This window comes from Pangasianodon hypophthalmus, chromosome 1 (genome assembly GCF_027358585.1).
Source record: "Pangasianodon hypophthalmus isolate fPanHyp1 chromosome 1, fPanHyp1.pri, whole genome shotgun sequence".
NCBI lineage: Eukaryota > Metazoa > Chordata > Actinopteri > Siluriformes > Pangasiidae > Pangasianodon > Pangasianodon hypophthalmus.
Window position 1 is genome coordinate 34,540,875 of NC_069710.1, and position 17,388 is coordinate 34,558,262.

At 40.2% G+C, this 17,388-nt stretch overlaps 2 protein-coding genes across 7 annotated transcripts in view; one reads left to right on the forward strand and one right to left on the reverse strand.

Moving 5' to 3' along the window:
• Window positions 1-6,596, forward strand: part of fam234a (family with sequence similarity 234 member A) — a 12,570-nt gene extending 5,974 nt beyond the window's left edge. The window contains exons 7-12 of the mRNA XM_034304830.2: window positions 477-606; window positions 803-952; window positions 1,609-1,690; window positions 2,311-2,463; window positions 3,041-3,143; window positions 3,255-6,596. Coding sequence (XP_034160721.2) covers window positions 477-606; window positions 803-952; window positions 1,609-1,690; window positions 2,311-2,463; window positions 3,041-3,143; window positions 3,255-3,508 — 872 coding nt within the window. The 3' untranslated portion in view covers window positions 3,509-6,596. The remainder of the gene's footprint in view (window positions 1-476; window positions 607-802; window positions 953-1,608; window positions 1,691-2,310; window positions 2,464-3,040; window positions 3,144-3,254) is intronic.
• Window positions 6,597-6,746: 150 nt separating this feature from the next.
• Window positions 6,747-17,101, reverse strand: LOC117598382 (NACHT, LRR and PYD domains-containing protein 4E-like). Of its 6 annotated transcripts, none has more exons than XM_053235531.1 (11): window positions 16,549-17,100; window positions 16,092-16,165; window positions 15,638-15,754; window positions 15,421-15,478; window positions 14,744-14,948; window positions 12,767-14,537; window positions 11,076-11,252; window positions 9,775-9,951; window positions 8,541-8,714; window positions 8,098-8,274; window positions 6,747-7,168 (listed from the first exon to the last, which is right to left on the reverse strand). In XM_053235531.1, exons 2-11 carry the CDS (start codon window positions 16,142-16,144, stop codon window positions 7,153-7,155), a joined length of 2,925 nt encoding a protein of 974 aa, XP_053091506.1. In that variant the 5' UTR covers window positions 16,145-16,165; window positions 16,549-17,100; the 3' UTR covers window positions 6,747-7,152. The 6 variants fall into 6 exon arrangements, with proteins under 6 accessions (XP_053091506.1, XP_053091503.1, XP_053091513.1 ...); XM_053235528.1 differs by having other exon boundaries at window positions 16,092-16,173; XM_053235538.1 differs by lacking the exon at window positions 11,076-11,252 and having other exon boundaries at window positions 16,092-16,173; window positions 16,549-17,099.
• Window positions 17,102-17,388: the final 287 nt, after the last annotated feature.

Consider the following 17,388-nt stretch of genomic DNA (forward strand, 5'->3'; position numbering starts at 1 on the left):
ATTTAGTGTAAAGTGTAAAGGATTAAATATTTCCTGGAAAGGCTGTGTTCATTTATTTTCATCTTTAGAATTGACTGTTGAGTGTAAAAGTGAAAACAGCAGTGTTTGTTATAGTGCCTTCACCTGAGCACAGGAAGTAGAACATCCTAGAACCTGTACTTCCTGTCTCTCTCTTCCTATCTGTCTCCCTGTCTCTTCTGATCTGCCTCTGTCTGTCTGTCGGACACTTCATCTGTCTGTCTCTGCCTGGCTCTCTCTTCCTATTTTCCTCTCTCCCTCTTTGTGTCACCTTATTGGTCTTTCTGTCTGTCTCTTCCTGTTTGCCATTTCCTGTCTGTCTCTTCTTGTCTGTCTCACCCTGCCTGTATCTCTCTGCCTATCTGTCTGTCTGTCTCTTCCTAATCTGTCTGTCTCCTGTACTGTCTCACCCTATCTCTCTCTCTCTCTCTCTCTCTTCCTGTCTGTCTCTCTCCCAGACAGAGGGCTGTATGCAGTGAGTTTGGGAAGGTTGGCAGCGAATGCTGGCTCTGGTCTCGACTCCAATCTGAAGAGAGATAAAAGCTGGGAGCAAAGAGCCGATAACCAGGGACTCATCACGCTATACGAGTACGACACACACACACACACACACACACACACACACACTATTTACAAGTTAAATTTTAGTTACAATGATAAATATAATCTTTAAGATATTTATCAGTCTAAATATATAATAATGTGTCTCTCTCTCCCTCTTCGTCTCTCTCTGTCTGTCCTTCTCTCTCTCTCTCTCTCCCTCTCTCCCTCTCTATACCTATAGCTCAGTCTCTTTGCATTCTGTACTGAAGGTGAGAGGTGGATATTCGAGCTCGTCTCCCTCACTGCTGCTCCAGACTGACTCCACTGTGATGCTTTTCGACACACACAAACTCAGCGTTACCTGGACCACCAACGCAAGCAGCCTGATCAGGTACACACACACACACACACACACACACACACACACACACACAGTCTTCAGGTTATAACCGTATATAATTTCACTATACAGTACTGTGCAAAAGTCTTGGCACCCTATTTCTTTTAGTACAAACTTTGTTATAGATGTTTATTTTCTGACTTCTACATTATTGATTCAGTACAAAAACGTTTTAGGTCCCAAACATTAGTTTTCCAGCACAAAATGAAATGTTACAGAAAAATGTTTGTATGTCAGTAAAGAAAGCAGCAGATTCCATAAGAGACACTTTTCAGATAAAAACATAATGAAGGCTGCTGGGTTTCGCTGCAGAAATAAGAAGTGAGTCGACAGTCAAAGTCTCCAGAAGAACTGTGGCTGCTTCTGCAAGATGCTCAGTAACACTTCCAGCTCATTTCCTTAGAAAACTGCACACACTGCACCTCAGATACTGTTTATTTTTAAAGCGAAGGATCGTCTCACCAAATATTGACTTTGTTTAATTTATTACTGTTTACATTTAATTTCACTATTTTTGAAGGCATCTTTGCTCTACAGCATTTCTTTGCACGTGCCTAAGACTTTTGCACAGAACTGTATATTATAGAGACAAATGTTTTTCTGTGCACTACTTCTGTGTGTGTGTGTGTGTGTGTGTGTGTGTTCAGTACTCCATCATTCGGACACTTCAACAAAGATGGAGTTCCTGATATCGTGCTTGAGGAAGACCAGGGAAACAACACCAAGAGAGTGAGTATCTGACTACAGATTGAGCGAGCCATGACCTCAGCAACGATTTAATTCTATTACACTTCTTTAGGAAGCACTGTACTTATATGTTGGGATCAGTCAGGATCAGTGAGGTTAACAGGGTTCAGTTGTGATTACACGGGATTCGTTAAGATTGATCAGTCGGTGTTAGGCAAGGTGGGATTGTTCAGTCAGGTAGGTTTCTTTGGGATTATTCTGGATTAGTCACCAGGCACTCACTCGGCCAGGGCGGTCAACTCGGGATCGATCACTCAGCCTGGGGATCTCAGGATCAGTCAGTTAGTCAGGGGGTCAACTTGGGATCAGTCGATACTCGTCAGCATAACACTCTTCTAGGTTCTTCAGCGTGAATGAGGAAACTGGAGGCAATCATGGGATAGCTGAACTGGGCTCTTTATTCTTTGTAGCACAATCTTCGCTCTCAGGTTTTCAGTCAGTCAGGGAGATCAGTCAGTGGATCACTTGGGATCAGTTAGTGGTGGAGCTGATGGTGGAAGGGTGGTCCTTCATGTATCAGCAGGACCAGTCTGGATTTGTCTGTTAGCTGGTGATCTGTCAGTCATGTTAATAGTGTGTGTGTGTGTGTGTGTGTGTGTGAGGTGGTGATTGTAGACGGACAGAACGGCAATGTGCTGTGGCAGGTGTTCATGCCGTTCCGCTTGAACAATCCACAACCAGCTTCTGTTCTTACTCTCAACTATTTCTCTGTGTTCATGCTGTGGGGAGAGACACACACACACACCAATGACACGGTGAGTACATACACACACACACACACACACACACGTACACACACACACCAGTGACACGGTGAGCACACACACACACACACACACACACCAATGACATGGTGAGTACACACACAACCGATGACATAGTGAGTACAGACACACACACACACCAATGACACGGTGAGTACACACACACACACACACACACACACACCAATGACACTGTGAGTACAGACACACACACACACACACACACACACACCAATGACACTGTGAGTACAGACACACACACACACACACACACACACCAATGACACTGTGAATGCACATACACACCAATGACGTAAGTACAGACACACACACACACACCCACACACCAATGACACTGTGAATGCACATACACACCAATGACGTAAGTACAGACACACACACACACACACGCACACACTCACCAGCCACCAACAAAACCTGATTAAAAAGTGCAAAACTTCTCACTAAATCTGTTTAATTCATGTGATCTATGTTATGGGGTTAGTCACCTCAGCTTGACTGACTGAATCGTGTGTGTGTGTGTGTGTGTGTGTGTGTGTGTGGGTAGAGCTTGGAGGTAGAGGAACGCTCTTCATATCTGCTCCACCCATTCCATTCTGATGTCCTGCTGGAGAGGAGAAACCCCGCCCAAAACATCATCACCTTTAAAGGTATACACCCACAAAAGTAAATACACACTGGGACTGATTTTAATTCAGAGGACGTACAGAGACTGATGTGTGTCTGTATGTCTGTGTGTCTGTGTGTGTGTGTGTGTGTAGCACTTCTCCTTGAACGAGGCCGTCACGCCTGTTACCTCATCCTGACCGGAGAGGATGGAGCCCTGAACGAAGGGGCGGCGCTCGACGGGACAGAGCCGGTGGTCCTGACCAAGCGGAAGATCAAAGGTGACGTCTCTCAGAGCAGCGTGGTAGGAGTGGGCGGAGCTGGAAGACTGGATGGAGACGCCTCCGGGCAGGCGGAGACTGTGAAGGAGGCGTTCTACAGACTGAGGTTCAGCGATCAATCTCAGTGATGTTTAAATTCACAAAAGTCTGTGTGTGCTACTGATCTGATTTCATCTGTTTGGGGATTAGTGTGAGGGGGATTAGTGTGAGGGGGATTAGTGTGAGGGGGATTGGTGTGAGGGGGATTAGGGCGTGGGGATCAGTGTGAGGTGATCAATGGAGGATTAGTGCTGGCATTCAAGTGAGGGGATTAATGGTGGGGCTTAGTGCTGGAATTAGTGTGAGGGTTTAGTGCTGGGATTAGTGTGAGGAGTTAGTGCTGGGATTAGTGTGAGGGGTTAGTGCTGGAGTTAGTGCTGTGATTAGTGTGAGGGGTTAGTGCTGGGATTAGTGCTGTGATTAGTGTGGGGGGTTAGTGTTGGGATTAGTGTTGGGATTAGTGTGAGGGGTTAGTGCTGGGATTAGTGTTGGGATTAGTGTGAGGGGTTAGTGCTGGGATTAGTGCTGGGATTAGTGTGACGTATAAGTGTGTTGGGATTAGTGTGAATGGATTAGTGTGAGTGTATTAGTGTTGGGATTAGTGTGAAGGGATCATTGTGTTGGGATTAGCATGAGGGGATTAGTGTGTGGGGATTAGCATGAGGGGATTAGTGTGTGGGGATTAGCATGAGGGGATTAGCGTGAGGAGATTAGTGCAGGATTAGAGGGAACAGATGGAATAGAAACAGCTCTCAGTAGTGCACTCAGACTTGTAGCCCCAACTGTATCACATTCAATCCTTTGGTCCAAAACAATTTAAAACACACACACCCACACACACACACACACACACACACACACACACACACACACACACTGTCTCTCTGTATTACTGTACATATTTGGGGGCTACACTGAATTTTGTACCTTAATCACTACTACTCGCTATGCTTTAATCCTTATGCACCAGGTCTTGTCCCAATTCACTGAAGCAGCCTTCCCCATGGGATGGTGTTTTACTCTTGTGCTCTTGAATTTAGTCCCCTAAACCCTAACTCTAATGCCTGTGCACTGGGTCCTGTCCCAATTCACTACAACAGACTTAAATCCAGTACCATAAACCACAGCTTCTTCTCTGTAATCCCTGTGCACTGGGTCTTGTCCCAGTTTATTGAAGTAGGCAGTGTTTTACCCCTGAAGTGTGCACCCTAATCCCTAGCTACTACACTGTAATCTCTATGCACCGAAGGGAACGCTCTTGTCCCAGTGCCTTTTATAAACACTGTGTAAATGAGACACGACCTTCAACACCTTCAGCTGCGAAGACAAAAACAAGACAATCGAGAAGTTTACAACAGGCGATATTCGCTTAGCAACACAAACGTAACGCTACAGAGAAATAATAATAATAATCAGAAGAAGCACTTTATCAGGGAACGTGACACCTGTAAGGTTGGTGTAGATGCTCCGTTACACGCTGAATTACATGCAAACCCTCGTTTATTAGAGGAGAAAAATGATTATTTATTACTGTTTATTCAGACTCTCAGTCTCTATCCTTTCTCATGATATGAAACATAATTTACGCTGATATTTTGAATACAATCTTATTCTGCTGTACAGATTGACTCTGATGAATGATGAACCTGAAAGCCAGTGTGCGATGATTTAGATGCTAAACTGGAGGCCATAAGCTTCCTTTGATTGTTAGCTACATTAGCATTGACATTACCTCCAGTGCAAAACTAAAGCAGGAAGCCACACACACAACACCAAACATGTCATGGATTAATAAGTTAATAAGTAGTAGATATACCGAGTGCCTTTGTGTGTGTTTATAGAATAATGAACCAAAGCAGCTGGTTTGAACCCAAAGTTACTGTGTGCTGTAATTATTATCACTGCTCTGATCCTGTATAACATACACACTGTGCCTTACAGCAGCCTCGTTCCCCTCCTTCTTTTTTCTTTTGGTAAAATTTAAAAGTCACAGTGTTTCAGTCAGTAACACACTGTGACCTGTAGTCTCTAATCCACTCGTAAAAAGTCCCTCAGCTCAAACGGTTCCTTTTTTTTTATTTACTAATATGACTAAATCACTCATACTGAGGACGAGGCATGCAGCGAAACTGAACAAAAAGAAATATGAGAAGAAAATGTGTAAAATAATCACTTACAGAAAAAAATAAAGGAAAAGAAAAGAGAAATGTAAAAAAATAAAGAAAGGAAAATAGACAAATATTAAATGTAATAGACAGCAAGTGAAAACAGTATATAAAAGAAAAATAATGGAAAAGCAAATATAAAATAAAAACAACAGACAGCAAAAAAGGAAAAAAAATTAAATATAAAAGAACATGTAGAAATAAGTGTAAAATAGCAAAGGAAAACAGAAAAGTAAATAAAAAAATAAATGAATAATAAAAGGAAAATGTAAGGGGAAAAGTAAGTCCTGGGAAAAAAAAAGACTCCTTCCTGCTTGTTTTTTTTTTCACTTCCTGCTTCCTGTTCAGTGACAATCCCCTCATTGGCTCCGCCTCTGTACCGCCCCTCGATCGAGTCCCTTCATCATCTTAAACGGTGTGTCATTACTCTCTCAGCTCGAGTTCATGTTGAAAACTCTGGAGGGGAAAAAGTGGAATTTAAAAGTGTGGCTCGATTCATTCAGATGTTTAAATCCGTTATTTCTCCACACTAACACTATCTAATCTAATGCACATCAGATTTCATCAGTTTCTCTTTAATGTTGCTGTTTAATGAAAAAAAAAGAAACAATCAAGTTGAAAAGGGCAGATTATTTTTTCACTTTTGTCTTTTTTCCTTCCATTCTGTTGTTTTAATTTCCTTTTCTTTCTTTTTCTTCTGTCTCTGTTTCTATGGGAACCGGGTTTAGCGTTAATTAATCAATGCTGCTGCTCCATGAACACTTAATGAACAGGAGATGAATCTGTTCATGGCTCTGTGCTGTACTGCCGTGTGTGTGTGTGTGTGTGTGTGTGTGTGTGTGTGTGTGTGATGCTGGGTTTGATTTGAGGTTGATGTTATTAGATGGGATTACTGTAAACCTGTAGATCAGGTATGTTTCAAAGCTCTGCTCTGGATCTCATGCTGAATTTCTGAAAGCTGGAAACTGATTAAAGACTGTAAATGTTTAATAAAGACACGTCTGAATTCAAATGATCAAGCGTTTGTTTTTAACATACCAGTATTATAAACTCACTATACACTATAATCACACACACACACACACACACACACTATAATCACACGGTCTACATTTTTTACTTTTTTGTTCTTCATTTCTTATGTTTCTTTTTATTCTTTCACACTTTTCTTTCTGTTCCCTTTTCTTTCTTCTTTTTGTGTTTCACTTAACCAGAGACACCTCTTACCCATGATGCCTTGCACAGTCCAGTGAAAGTCACATCAGTCATTAATAAAGTATATTCAACTGGTTCAACTGGAAAGTTATTCCCAAGTGTAAACCTCAGAAGTTTTATAAACACAGCGTACGTTTTTAAACGCTTGGTTCTTGGTAGGACCGTAATATAAGGTTATTAACTTTTTAAAACTTATTTAACATATTCTAATCAATGAACAGCAATTAACAATACACATCTTCCTCATAAAAAAATCACACTAGTGTGCAGAATTTCAAACTGATTGCTGTAGATTTTTAAAATCCATTCCATAAGGACCATCCTCTGTGTGTGAGACTCAGAGCAGATCAGAATTAAAGCATCTTAAATCTGTAAAGAAAGAGAAAAGAGCAGAACGATCAGATTTGATCATATGTTTATCAGAATCAGTCATCAGATTCCTCACAAGAAAAATCAGTGTAAACACTGTGTGTGTGTGTGTGTGTGTGTGTGTGTGTGTAAAAGTACAGTATTTATATTGCAGAGCCCCAAATACACATATTAAACTATAAAACAAACAGAAATGATTAAACTACATAATCAGTAAAACATTTTCATACACACAACACACAAAAAGACAGATTCAGGTATACAAAATACAAAACCATGAATACCACAAATGATGTAAAAATTGGGGGACTGGATCATTGTTTCTGGGAGAAACACACTGTTGCCTGATAAAGCCACCAGGGGGCGCCGTCATCAGCTGCCTGAACAACCTCAACTGGAGTATTCCTACAGTCACTACTCACAGCTTGTGATGATCGGTGAGGATAGAGACGTAGATTGTAAGCAGAGAGATGAGAGGTGAGGATAGAGACGTAGATTGTAAGCAGAGAGATGAGAGGTGAGGATAGAGACGTAGATTGTAAGCAGAGAGATGAGAGGTGAGGATAGAGACGTAGTAATCAGAGAGTTTTGTCCACATACTGAGCTCCTGCTTCACTCCCACAGACCAGTACAGTGACTGTAACACTGGTGTTAATCTAATCACTGTTTGTCAATCTAACACTTTTTTTCATCCCTCATGAATAAAATCCCAAAATACTTAAACTCTTTCACCAGGGGCAAGCTCTCTCCCACTCTTTTCCGAGAGAGAACCCAAATGCAGAACAGTGATTTTATTTCTTATTACTGTACAAACACATTAAGATACAGAATCTCCTCTGAAGTGTATAAAGAGATGTTAAACCACCAAATCACTGTTACTGTGTGTGTGTGTGTGTGTGTGTGTGTGTGTGTTTTAGTCAGTAACTCACTGTAGTTTCTCCAGTTTACAGTGTGGATCCTTCAGTAGATCAGAGAGCAGCTTCACTCCTGATTCTCCTGGTTTATTGAGTTTCAGATTCAGTTCTCTCAGGTGTGATGAGGTGTTTGACTTCAGAGCTGAAACCAGAGCAGCACAACCTTCACCTGTAATACTGCAGCCTTCCAGCCTGTAGAGAGATCAACATTTATAGATCAACCTACACACACACACACACACAGTGCTTCACAGCCCATGAAGTGTGTGTATGAAAGCCAGAAGTAAATCCAGATTGTTACACGTCTATTTCACTGTTTGTTATTTTTGAATCTGGAAAACTATAGCAGTTATTGCTGCTCTATTAAAATTGTGCTCCAGGACAGACAACATTTTATTAATCTAAAACAGCCATATGACACAAATGCAGGATCCACAGTGTGAAAGTGATGATCTGACCTCAGTGTCTCCAGTGTACAGTGTGGATTCTCCAGTCCAGCAGAGAGCAGCTTCACTCCTGAATCCTGCAGTTTATTGTGACTCAGGTCCAGTTCTCTCAGACTGGAGGAGTTTGAGCTGAGAACTGAGGACAGAGCTCTACAGCTTTCCTCTGTGAGATTACACCAACACAGCCTGGGAGAGAAATGATGATATATCAGGACACTGACAACCAAAACACAAACATACACAAATATAATGTTTAACCTTTTAGAAATTAAGCACTTTTTATACATTCTGAAAGCTCTCTTGTACCTGCACTAATGAAATATTTTTTTAAAAAACCTGAGTAATCAGAAAAAACATGTGAAGCCCTATGTCCCAAACATTATGGAAATGGGGGGAAGTCTATAAAAAGTCCTGTAATTTCTACATGGTAAACCATAAACGTATAAAAATACCACTGATTAAATTCTGAGAATGTGCACTTTAACCACATGTGAATTGCTGGAGCCCAAATTTAAAACTGTGGCATACAGAGGCAAATAAAAAATAAATCCTATATGCTACACTGGCATGTGTGTGTATGTAGACTTCTATAGAAAAGATAAAGACGTAGATCGTAAGCAGAGAGATGAGAGGTGAGGATAGAGATGTAGATCGTAAGCAGAGAGATGAGAGGTGAGGATAGAGACGTAGATTGTAAGCAGAGAGATGAGAGGTGAGGATAGAGACGTAGACTGTAAGCAGAGAGATGAGAGGTGAGGATAGAGACGTAGATTGTAAGCAGAGAGATGAGAGGTGAGGATAGAGACGTAGACTGTAAGCAGAGAGATGAGAGGTGAGGATAGAGACGTAGATTGTAAGCAGAGAGATGAGAGGTGAGGATAGAGATGTAGATTGTAAGCAGAGAGATGAGAGGTGAGGATAGAGATGTAGTAAGCAGAGAGTTTTGTCCACATACTGAGCTCCTGCTTCACTCCCACAGACCAGTACAGTGACTGTAACACTGGTGTTAATCTAATCACCTTTTGTCAATCTAAGACTTTTTTCATCCCTCATGAATAAAATCCCAAAATACTTAATCTCCTTCACCAGGGGCAAGCTCTCGCCCACTCTTTTCCGAGAGAGAACCCAAATGCAGAACAATATACAGAGATACAGAATCTCCTCTAAAGTGTATAAAGAGACATTAAACCACCAAATCACTGTTACTGTGTGTGTGTGTGTGTGTGTGTTTCAGTCAGTAACTCACTGTAGTGTCTCCAGTTTACAGTGTGGATCCTTCAGTAGATCAGAGAGCAGCTTCACTCCTGATTCTCCTGGTTTATTGCGGTTCAGATTCAGTTCTCTCAGGTGTGATGAGGTGTTTGACTTCAGAGCTGAAACCAGAGCAGCACAACCTTCACCTGTAACACTGCAGCCTTCCAGCCTGGGAGAGAAATGATGATATATCAGAACACTGACATCTCAAACACAACCATACACAAATATAATTTATCCTTTTACTTAGAAGGTTTTGCGTGTACTGTGTGTGTGTGTGTGTGTGTGTGTGTGTGTGTGTGTGTGGGACGGGGGTCTTTTAGATCTGTATCTAAACGTTTCACACTAATTTTGTCCCCATAAGATCAAAACTACAAGAATTTGTGTTAATATTTTCTGTCCCTCTTTGTGTGTGTGTTAAATCTGTATCCACAGTGTGAAAGTGATGATCTGTGGCCATATGTATAAAGCGGCTCAGAGTAAAATTTTAGTCTTAAGTTTCTCAAAATTCTAAGAATGACATCATTTTAGTCTTATTCCTAGACTTAAGAGTAAGTGTGATTCATAAAGGTTCCTAAGTGTTAAGACTAGGTCTCAGCTCCTAAATTATTTAAGAGTGCTCCTAGTTAGGAGGAACAACATGGCAGCAGAGAGGTGGAGACCTCGCACTTTCCAACAAAGAAAGAACGTGTTGGAATTATATGACGACAGCGAGTTGATGAAACGAAACAGGCTTGATCGTCAAGGTTTTCTTTCTGAATCCATTTTTTTTAAGATAAGCAACTTTGGTCTTTCCTTTATATAAAGCTGTGAGTGCAATTTAGAATGATGTGATTCATCAGATTAATTACTTAAATAGCATCACATTTGTCATGTGTCGAAACTTGTTATTAAAACTGAGCAAAATTGTGTAAAATAAATGCATGTATTTATTCATAATATTTTTGCTAATTTTTAAAATAAATTTAAATATTAAAATAATTGTTTCTTAATCATTACTGAATGGTGTCATGCTGCTGTGACTTTCCCCTCGCAGGCTCACTATTGGCTGATTCAGAGGTTGAAGGTGGCCATTTTGGGTGACATCATTGTAGGACTTATTTCACAACAATTAAATGCCACCTCATTCAGCACTTAAGAGTCAGTCTTAGACTTTGCTGAAAGTTGCTTTTAGCTTCTTTATAAAAAGCTCTTTATAAACTCTTCATAACAAGCAAATCCTACTTTTTACTAAGAACTTTTTTAAACTTTGGAAGTGCATTTCTGAGAAGTTTTATACATACGGGCCCTGACCTCAGTATCTCCAGTGTACAGTGTGGATTCTCCAGTCCAGCAGAGAGCAGCTTCACTCCTGAATCCTGGAGGTCATAATTGTAACTCAGGTCCAGTTCTCTCAGACTGGAGGAGTTTGAGCTGAGAACTGAGGACAGAGCTCTACAGCTTTCCCCTGTGAGATTACACACACACAGCCTGGGAGAGAAATGATGATATATCAGAACACTGACATCACATCTCCAACACAAACATACACAAATATAATGTTTATCCTTTTAATTTAGAAGGTTTTGCATGTACTCTCTCTCGCTCTCTCTCTCTCTCTCTCTCTCTCAATGAATTTTCCTCCCATTAAGAATGGAATGTGTTAAATTAGATGTGTCATTGTAAAGACCATCATTTTAATTTTATCTGCATTTAGAAATAATTTTAACGATTTGAATTGGGATTCTATTTCCTTAAAAACTTGCTGAAGTTTATTTATCGCTTCAGCAAAAACAGCAGCACAGCAATAAATAACATCATATCATCAGCATAAAAGTTCATATTTGCATAATCAACTTTTCTTCCTAAATGATTTATATAAATAAAGAATAAAAGTGGTCCCACTGTTGCACCCCTTTATGGATAGACAACACATTAGAAAACAAACCATCAGCCTGAACACAGAGTCCTATCCAACAAATAATGTGAAAACCAAGTAACAGCTCGACTGGACAGCCCTGAGTCAGTCAACCTCTGCAGCAGAATAGAACGGTCAACGCTATCAAACACCTTCCACATATCAATGAAAAGTCAAACACAGTGTTGTTTCTTGTCTAAGGCCGTGACAATATCATTAACTACTTTCACAGCAGCAGTAGTTGTGCTATGGCGTTTTCTAAAAGCAGACTGGTATTCATGTAGTCATGTATTCACTCTATAAATGTTCCTTTAATTGTTCGCTTATTAAAAGTTCTAGTGTTTGGGCAAGAGCTGATCATTTGGGAGTAGGCCTATAGTTATTACGATGACAGGGTTCTCCACCTTTTAGCAGCGGGAGGTTTAAGAAGTAAGCATCTAAACCATCTGGGTCTGCAGATTTTCTAGGATTGAGTTTTTCCACTATAAAATACAATATTCATGCTATATCGTGCAGTCCAGACCTGCAGTTAAAACAGTGTATGAATATTTATGCTTTTATCAATTAAATTAATTGTATATATGTACTAAATATGTATTATCACATTTCAAGTCAACATCCATTTACTGGGTTGAAACCTGACTTTTCTGTCATGTTTTTCTCAATAAATTAATATATTTTATCTTTTTTACAGTTATGATCTATCTTATATCTATGTATTTTATGTACATTTTAACTTATTTCAATTGTTTTGCGTTTTTAAATGAATATGCCATTGAGTGCTGAATAAATTCAAAGTTAGAACAATCTTATTTTCCCCTCAGTAATTAGATTTGGGACTTAAATGTACAAAGGTAAGCAGAAAAAAGCAGTTACCAAAGAGAAAAAATAGGTATTCATTTAATGATGCGCTCTCCAATAAGCTCCCTCATTCTCCTTACATACAGAATAACAGTGAACTGATTAGAGTAATTAATGATAAGCATTATCCTCATCATTGCAGCATCATTAGTGTTAATTTAAAATAATAAATACTACATTTGGTTAGTTAGTAATATATTTATGAAATAATTTTAAAATTACTTACTTAGCATTTCTGGATGCTTTGACCACTGGCAGCAGCCTCAGAAGACATTGATCTGATCTGTCATATTTCCTCAAATCAAACTCATCCAGATTCTCGTCTGAGTTCAGCAACACAAACGCCAGAGCTGACCACTGAGCAGGAGAGAGTCTGACTCCACTGAGACGATTGTAATCTTTACTTTTCAGGTAATGCTGTACTTCCTGCACTAGAGAATGATCATTCAGTTCATTCAGACAGTGGAACAGATTGATGGTTTTCTCTGGAGATGGATTTTCCTTGATCTTCTCCTTGATGTACTCGACTGTTTCCTGTTTGCTGTGAGAGCTGCTTCCTGTCTGGGGCATTAGGTCTCGTAAGAGAGTCTGATTGGACTCCAGTGAGAGACCCAGAAGGAAGCGGAGGAAAAGGTCCAGGTGTCCATTCTCACTCTGTAAGGCCTTGTCCACTGCACTTCTCAGGAAATCAGACATGGTTGATTTGGTGAAAAGATCAGACAGATCAGTGGTTTGATGTGTTTCATTTGTTTTGTTGATGAAGTAGAGAAACGAGTATAAAGCAGCCAGAAACTCCTGAACACTCAGATGTACAAAGCTGAACACCTTCCCCAGGTGAAGCCCAAACTCCTCTCTGAAGATTTGGGTACACACTCCTGAGTACACTGACGCTTCTCTGACATCAATGCCACACTCTCTCAGGTCTTCCTCATAGAAGATCAGGTTTCCTTTCTCCAGCTGTTGGAAAGCCAGTTTTCCCAGTGCCAGGATACTCTCTCTGGTCTGCTGAGGATCAGGGTCACATTTCTGATGGTACTTTTGGTCCTTGTGTTTGATCTGAAAGATCAGGAAGTGTGTGAACATTTGAGTCAGAGTCTTGGGGATCTCTCCACTCTCTGCTTCACCCAACATTCTCTCTAGAACAGTGGCTGAAATCCAGCAGAAGACTGGGATGTGGCACATGATGTAGAGGCTTCTTGAAGACTTCATGTGTGTGATGATTTTATTGACCAGGCTCTGATCACTGATCCTCTTCCTGAAGTACTCCTTTTTCTGAGGATCACTGAACCCTCGTACCTCTGTTACCTGGTCTACACACTCAGGAGGGATCTGATTGGCTGCTCCTGGTCGAGAGGTTATCCAGAGGAGAGCAGAGGGAAGCAGATTCCCCTTGATGAGGTTTGTCAGCAGCACATCCACTGAGGCTGACTCTGTCACATCACACAATCTCTCATTGTTCTGGAAATTTAGAGGAAGTCGACACTCATCCAGACCATCAAAGATCAATATCATTTTGTGAACATTACAGTCTATTAATTGTAATTCTTTTATTTCTGGGAAAAAGTGATGAAGAAGTTCCATCAGACTGAAATTTTTCTGCTTTATCAAATTCAGCTCTCTAAAGGGAAGTGGAAACATGAAGGTGACATCCTGATTTGCTTTTCCTTCAGCCCAGTCCAGAAGGAACTTCTGCACAGAGACTGTTTTTCCAATTCCAGCAACTCCTTTAGTCAGCACACTTCTGATGGACTTGTCTTTAAAGAGCTCATTACATTTGATGGGTGTCTCCTGTGTTGCTGGTCTCCTGGACGCTGTCTCAATCTGTCTCACCTCATGTTCATTATTGACGTCTCCACTCCAACCCTCTGTGATGTAGAGATCTGTGTAGATCTCATTCAGAAGTGCTGAGCTTCCATGCTGTGAGATTCCTTCATTAATTCTTTTACATTTCTCTCTCAGTTTGGATTTGAGTTTCAGCTGGAACCCAGAGACGAGTTCTGATAAAAAGAAGAATAAAATGTAAACTCTATGATCATCTCTGTTGACTATTGATATTTTCATATCTGTATAGCATGTGTAATGTCAGAACTGATCTGTTATTATATGCTGTTGATAAAAGCACATCATTATGATGTGTTTAATAAATTTAGAGCAGTTTGTTCCTCTAAAATTAAAGTGATGTTATAACCCCATGAGCTCTTACTGTTCTGCAGTGTGTTAGCGAGATCTGTGTGGTTCATGTTCTTCAGGACGTGCAGTGTGATCTTCAGCGCTCCCTCTCTGACACTGCTCTGATCCTCCTCATCCTCCACCTCCCTCTCAGAGCATGCTGGGTAATCTGGACTCAGGAGCTTCTTAAATCTCTTCAGCTCATTCTTTAACAGAGTGATGACTTTGTGCTCCAGATCCTGATTTGAAACAGAAAGAAAAAAATACAAAAACATTATAATGTCCCATGAATATGTGTTCGTTACTGAAAACTTTATATTACTGAAAATATAAAACTACATTTTTCTATGATTAATCATAAAACTTCTACAAGCAGATGTAATAAATAAAAAGGTTTTGCACTAAATACAGCTTTGGGATTTTAAAATCGTGTATTCCAGGCCTATTCAATAGGTGGCATCCAGACAAACTGGTTTCAGCTGAGGGCACAGACGAGCAAAATAATGAAGGAGAGTCATGGAGCATTTCTATGTGTTTGAAAGCAATGAGGAAAACACAATACACTCGTGTTCTCTCTTAGTGTTGCTCAGTATTTTGTTCTGTCACATTGCAGTGAGAGTGGAATAGGTGTAATGATTACTCAAATCTCTGGCAGCAGACAGATAGAGATATTAATTAAAATGCTGGGATTAGGAAAAGTTACACACACACCTTGAATATGGCCTCCAAATGACTCTTCTCAGTGAGTTTTGATTTATTCTTCTGCAGACTATGAACAAACAAAACACTTGTTAAAAGTTTAACAAGGACTATAAATCATATTCATAACTACAAACACAAAGCAGTGAATACACAGATATTTGAGAGATGTTTGATATTGAGAGTGTGAGTGATAAAACACTGCACTCATACATTAAACTGTCCTCACCTCAGATCAGTAGCACAGTCTGTGGCTCTAAAGAGTATTGGATGAACCATTGACCGGTCACTCTTCATGGACACACAGCTGGGTTCAGGTGAGTCTGATCTCTCACCCTGAATCAGACTAAACACACACACAACCACTGCATCATTATTACTGTTCTGCAGCAATACTGAATAATTCAACTGTAGTTAAAATCTGATGATATTCCTTATTAACATTGATACGATTCTTTAACCTTCATACTTTATCCAGCTACAGGGACAACTTGGGGTTAGACGTGTTGCTCAGGAGCTTAATGTCACTAATCATCAGCTGGTTTTGAACATCTTGAGACAAAGCTGCTGAATTAAACTATTCACTCGTCACTTTTCACAGAAACACATCAGAGTCTGATCTGTTTAGTGTTGGTGAATGTGAGAACATTTCTGTTTTTCACTGAGTCACACCCTTCACTCACCTCTCATCTTTCTTTAAGCGCTGTTTCACAGACACACTCATGTTGGAGGTCATGTCTCCTCCTACAGATTACACCTGTAAACCTACACACACACACACACACACACACACACACATATACAGGGACTCAAATCTACAAAAAGTTGCAGATGTACAAATGAAGCACTGAGCCCAGTGACACCATTTTAAAAGAACTAGCGATTTTCCCCAATTGGAAGAGACGCCTCACGCTCCAGCGCTTCATTAGAGAGAGAAACACTGCAGGACACATATTTACTTCACTCCAACATGGCGGTGTTAAATCTAACCCTGTATCATCACACGCTTCACTTACAGGGAAATCAGCTCCTACAGTAAACTGTGGAAGTTACAACTTCAGTACAAATCAACTGAACTGTTCTTCATCTAGTGCACATTCACAACATTCACATATTAGAGCTTTACATTTACATACTTACTGTGTTTTTCTCCTGCCAATGATTTGCTTCCTTTCTGCACTAAATGCACTTTCACTTTCACCGGATCACTAACTGTGGGTGTTGTAGTCCTGAGCGAAGTGCATGATGGGTAATGTAGTTCGGAAGAAGGGTGCTGGTGTTGGCTGTGCAGTTCGGGGGAGAAAACGGGGAGAAAAAGTTTCTGCTTTGCTTTTCCTTTAGTTTATTTCAGTTAAGCCACCCGGGAGTTATTGTGCACTGTAACCCTGACAACTTTTATTTGCCTAAAGAAGTAAAACGGCATGCTTCGGAAGAACTTTGTCCCTCTCATCATTTGCCCGAACATGAACTAACGAGTTGTTCCTCTGCCGCTGGGAGTTGCTGAAGCGGTGAGAGTAACACGGGGGGCTCGGCCGGGATTTGTTCCTCGCATGTGCTGAGTGATAAACTGCGGTTAAAGCAGCCGCTCTTCCTGAAACCACGGTTAATCAGGCCGCTCGTGCAATTGAGGGGCGCGGCTTTTACACACTTAGCGGTAATAACACCGGAAGCGGAAAGCGCGCGCCCGCGAGCTCCTTTTTTTTTTTTTTTTTTTTTTAAATTGCAATATTAACAAATACAACAAATAATAACGTACTAATAAACAACATATAGCTCAAAAATTAACATGTGAAATTATACAAAACATCAATTAAACATATAAAGATCAAATAAACCTATTAAAACCAAGATTTTAAGAAATGGACGAGAAAAGTAAAATAAGTAAAAAAAAAAAAAAAGAAAAGAAAAAAAAGAAAAGAAAAAAAAAGAAAAAAAGGAGGGCACAAAATAAAAATACAAGCATATTTTAAGAACAATATT

Coding starts and splice junctions, on each gene's coding strand:
- LOC117598382 (XM_053235531.1), bottom strand. CDS start 16,144: ATGACCTCCAACATGAGTGTGTCTGTGAAACAGCGCTTAAAGAAAGAT. Junction 15,479..15,637: donor GACTGTGCTACTGATCTGAG/GTGAGGACAGTT, acceptor GTTTGTTCATAG/TCTGCAGAAGAATAAATCAA. Junction 14,538..14,743: donor CGCTAACACACTGCAGAACA/GTAAGAGCTCAT, acceptor TCTTTTTATCAG/AACTCGTCTCTGGGTTCCAG.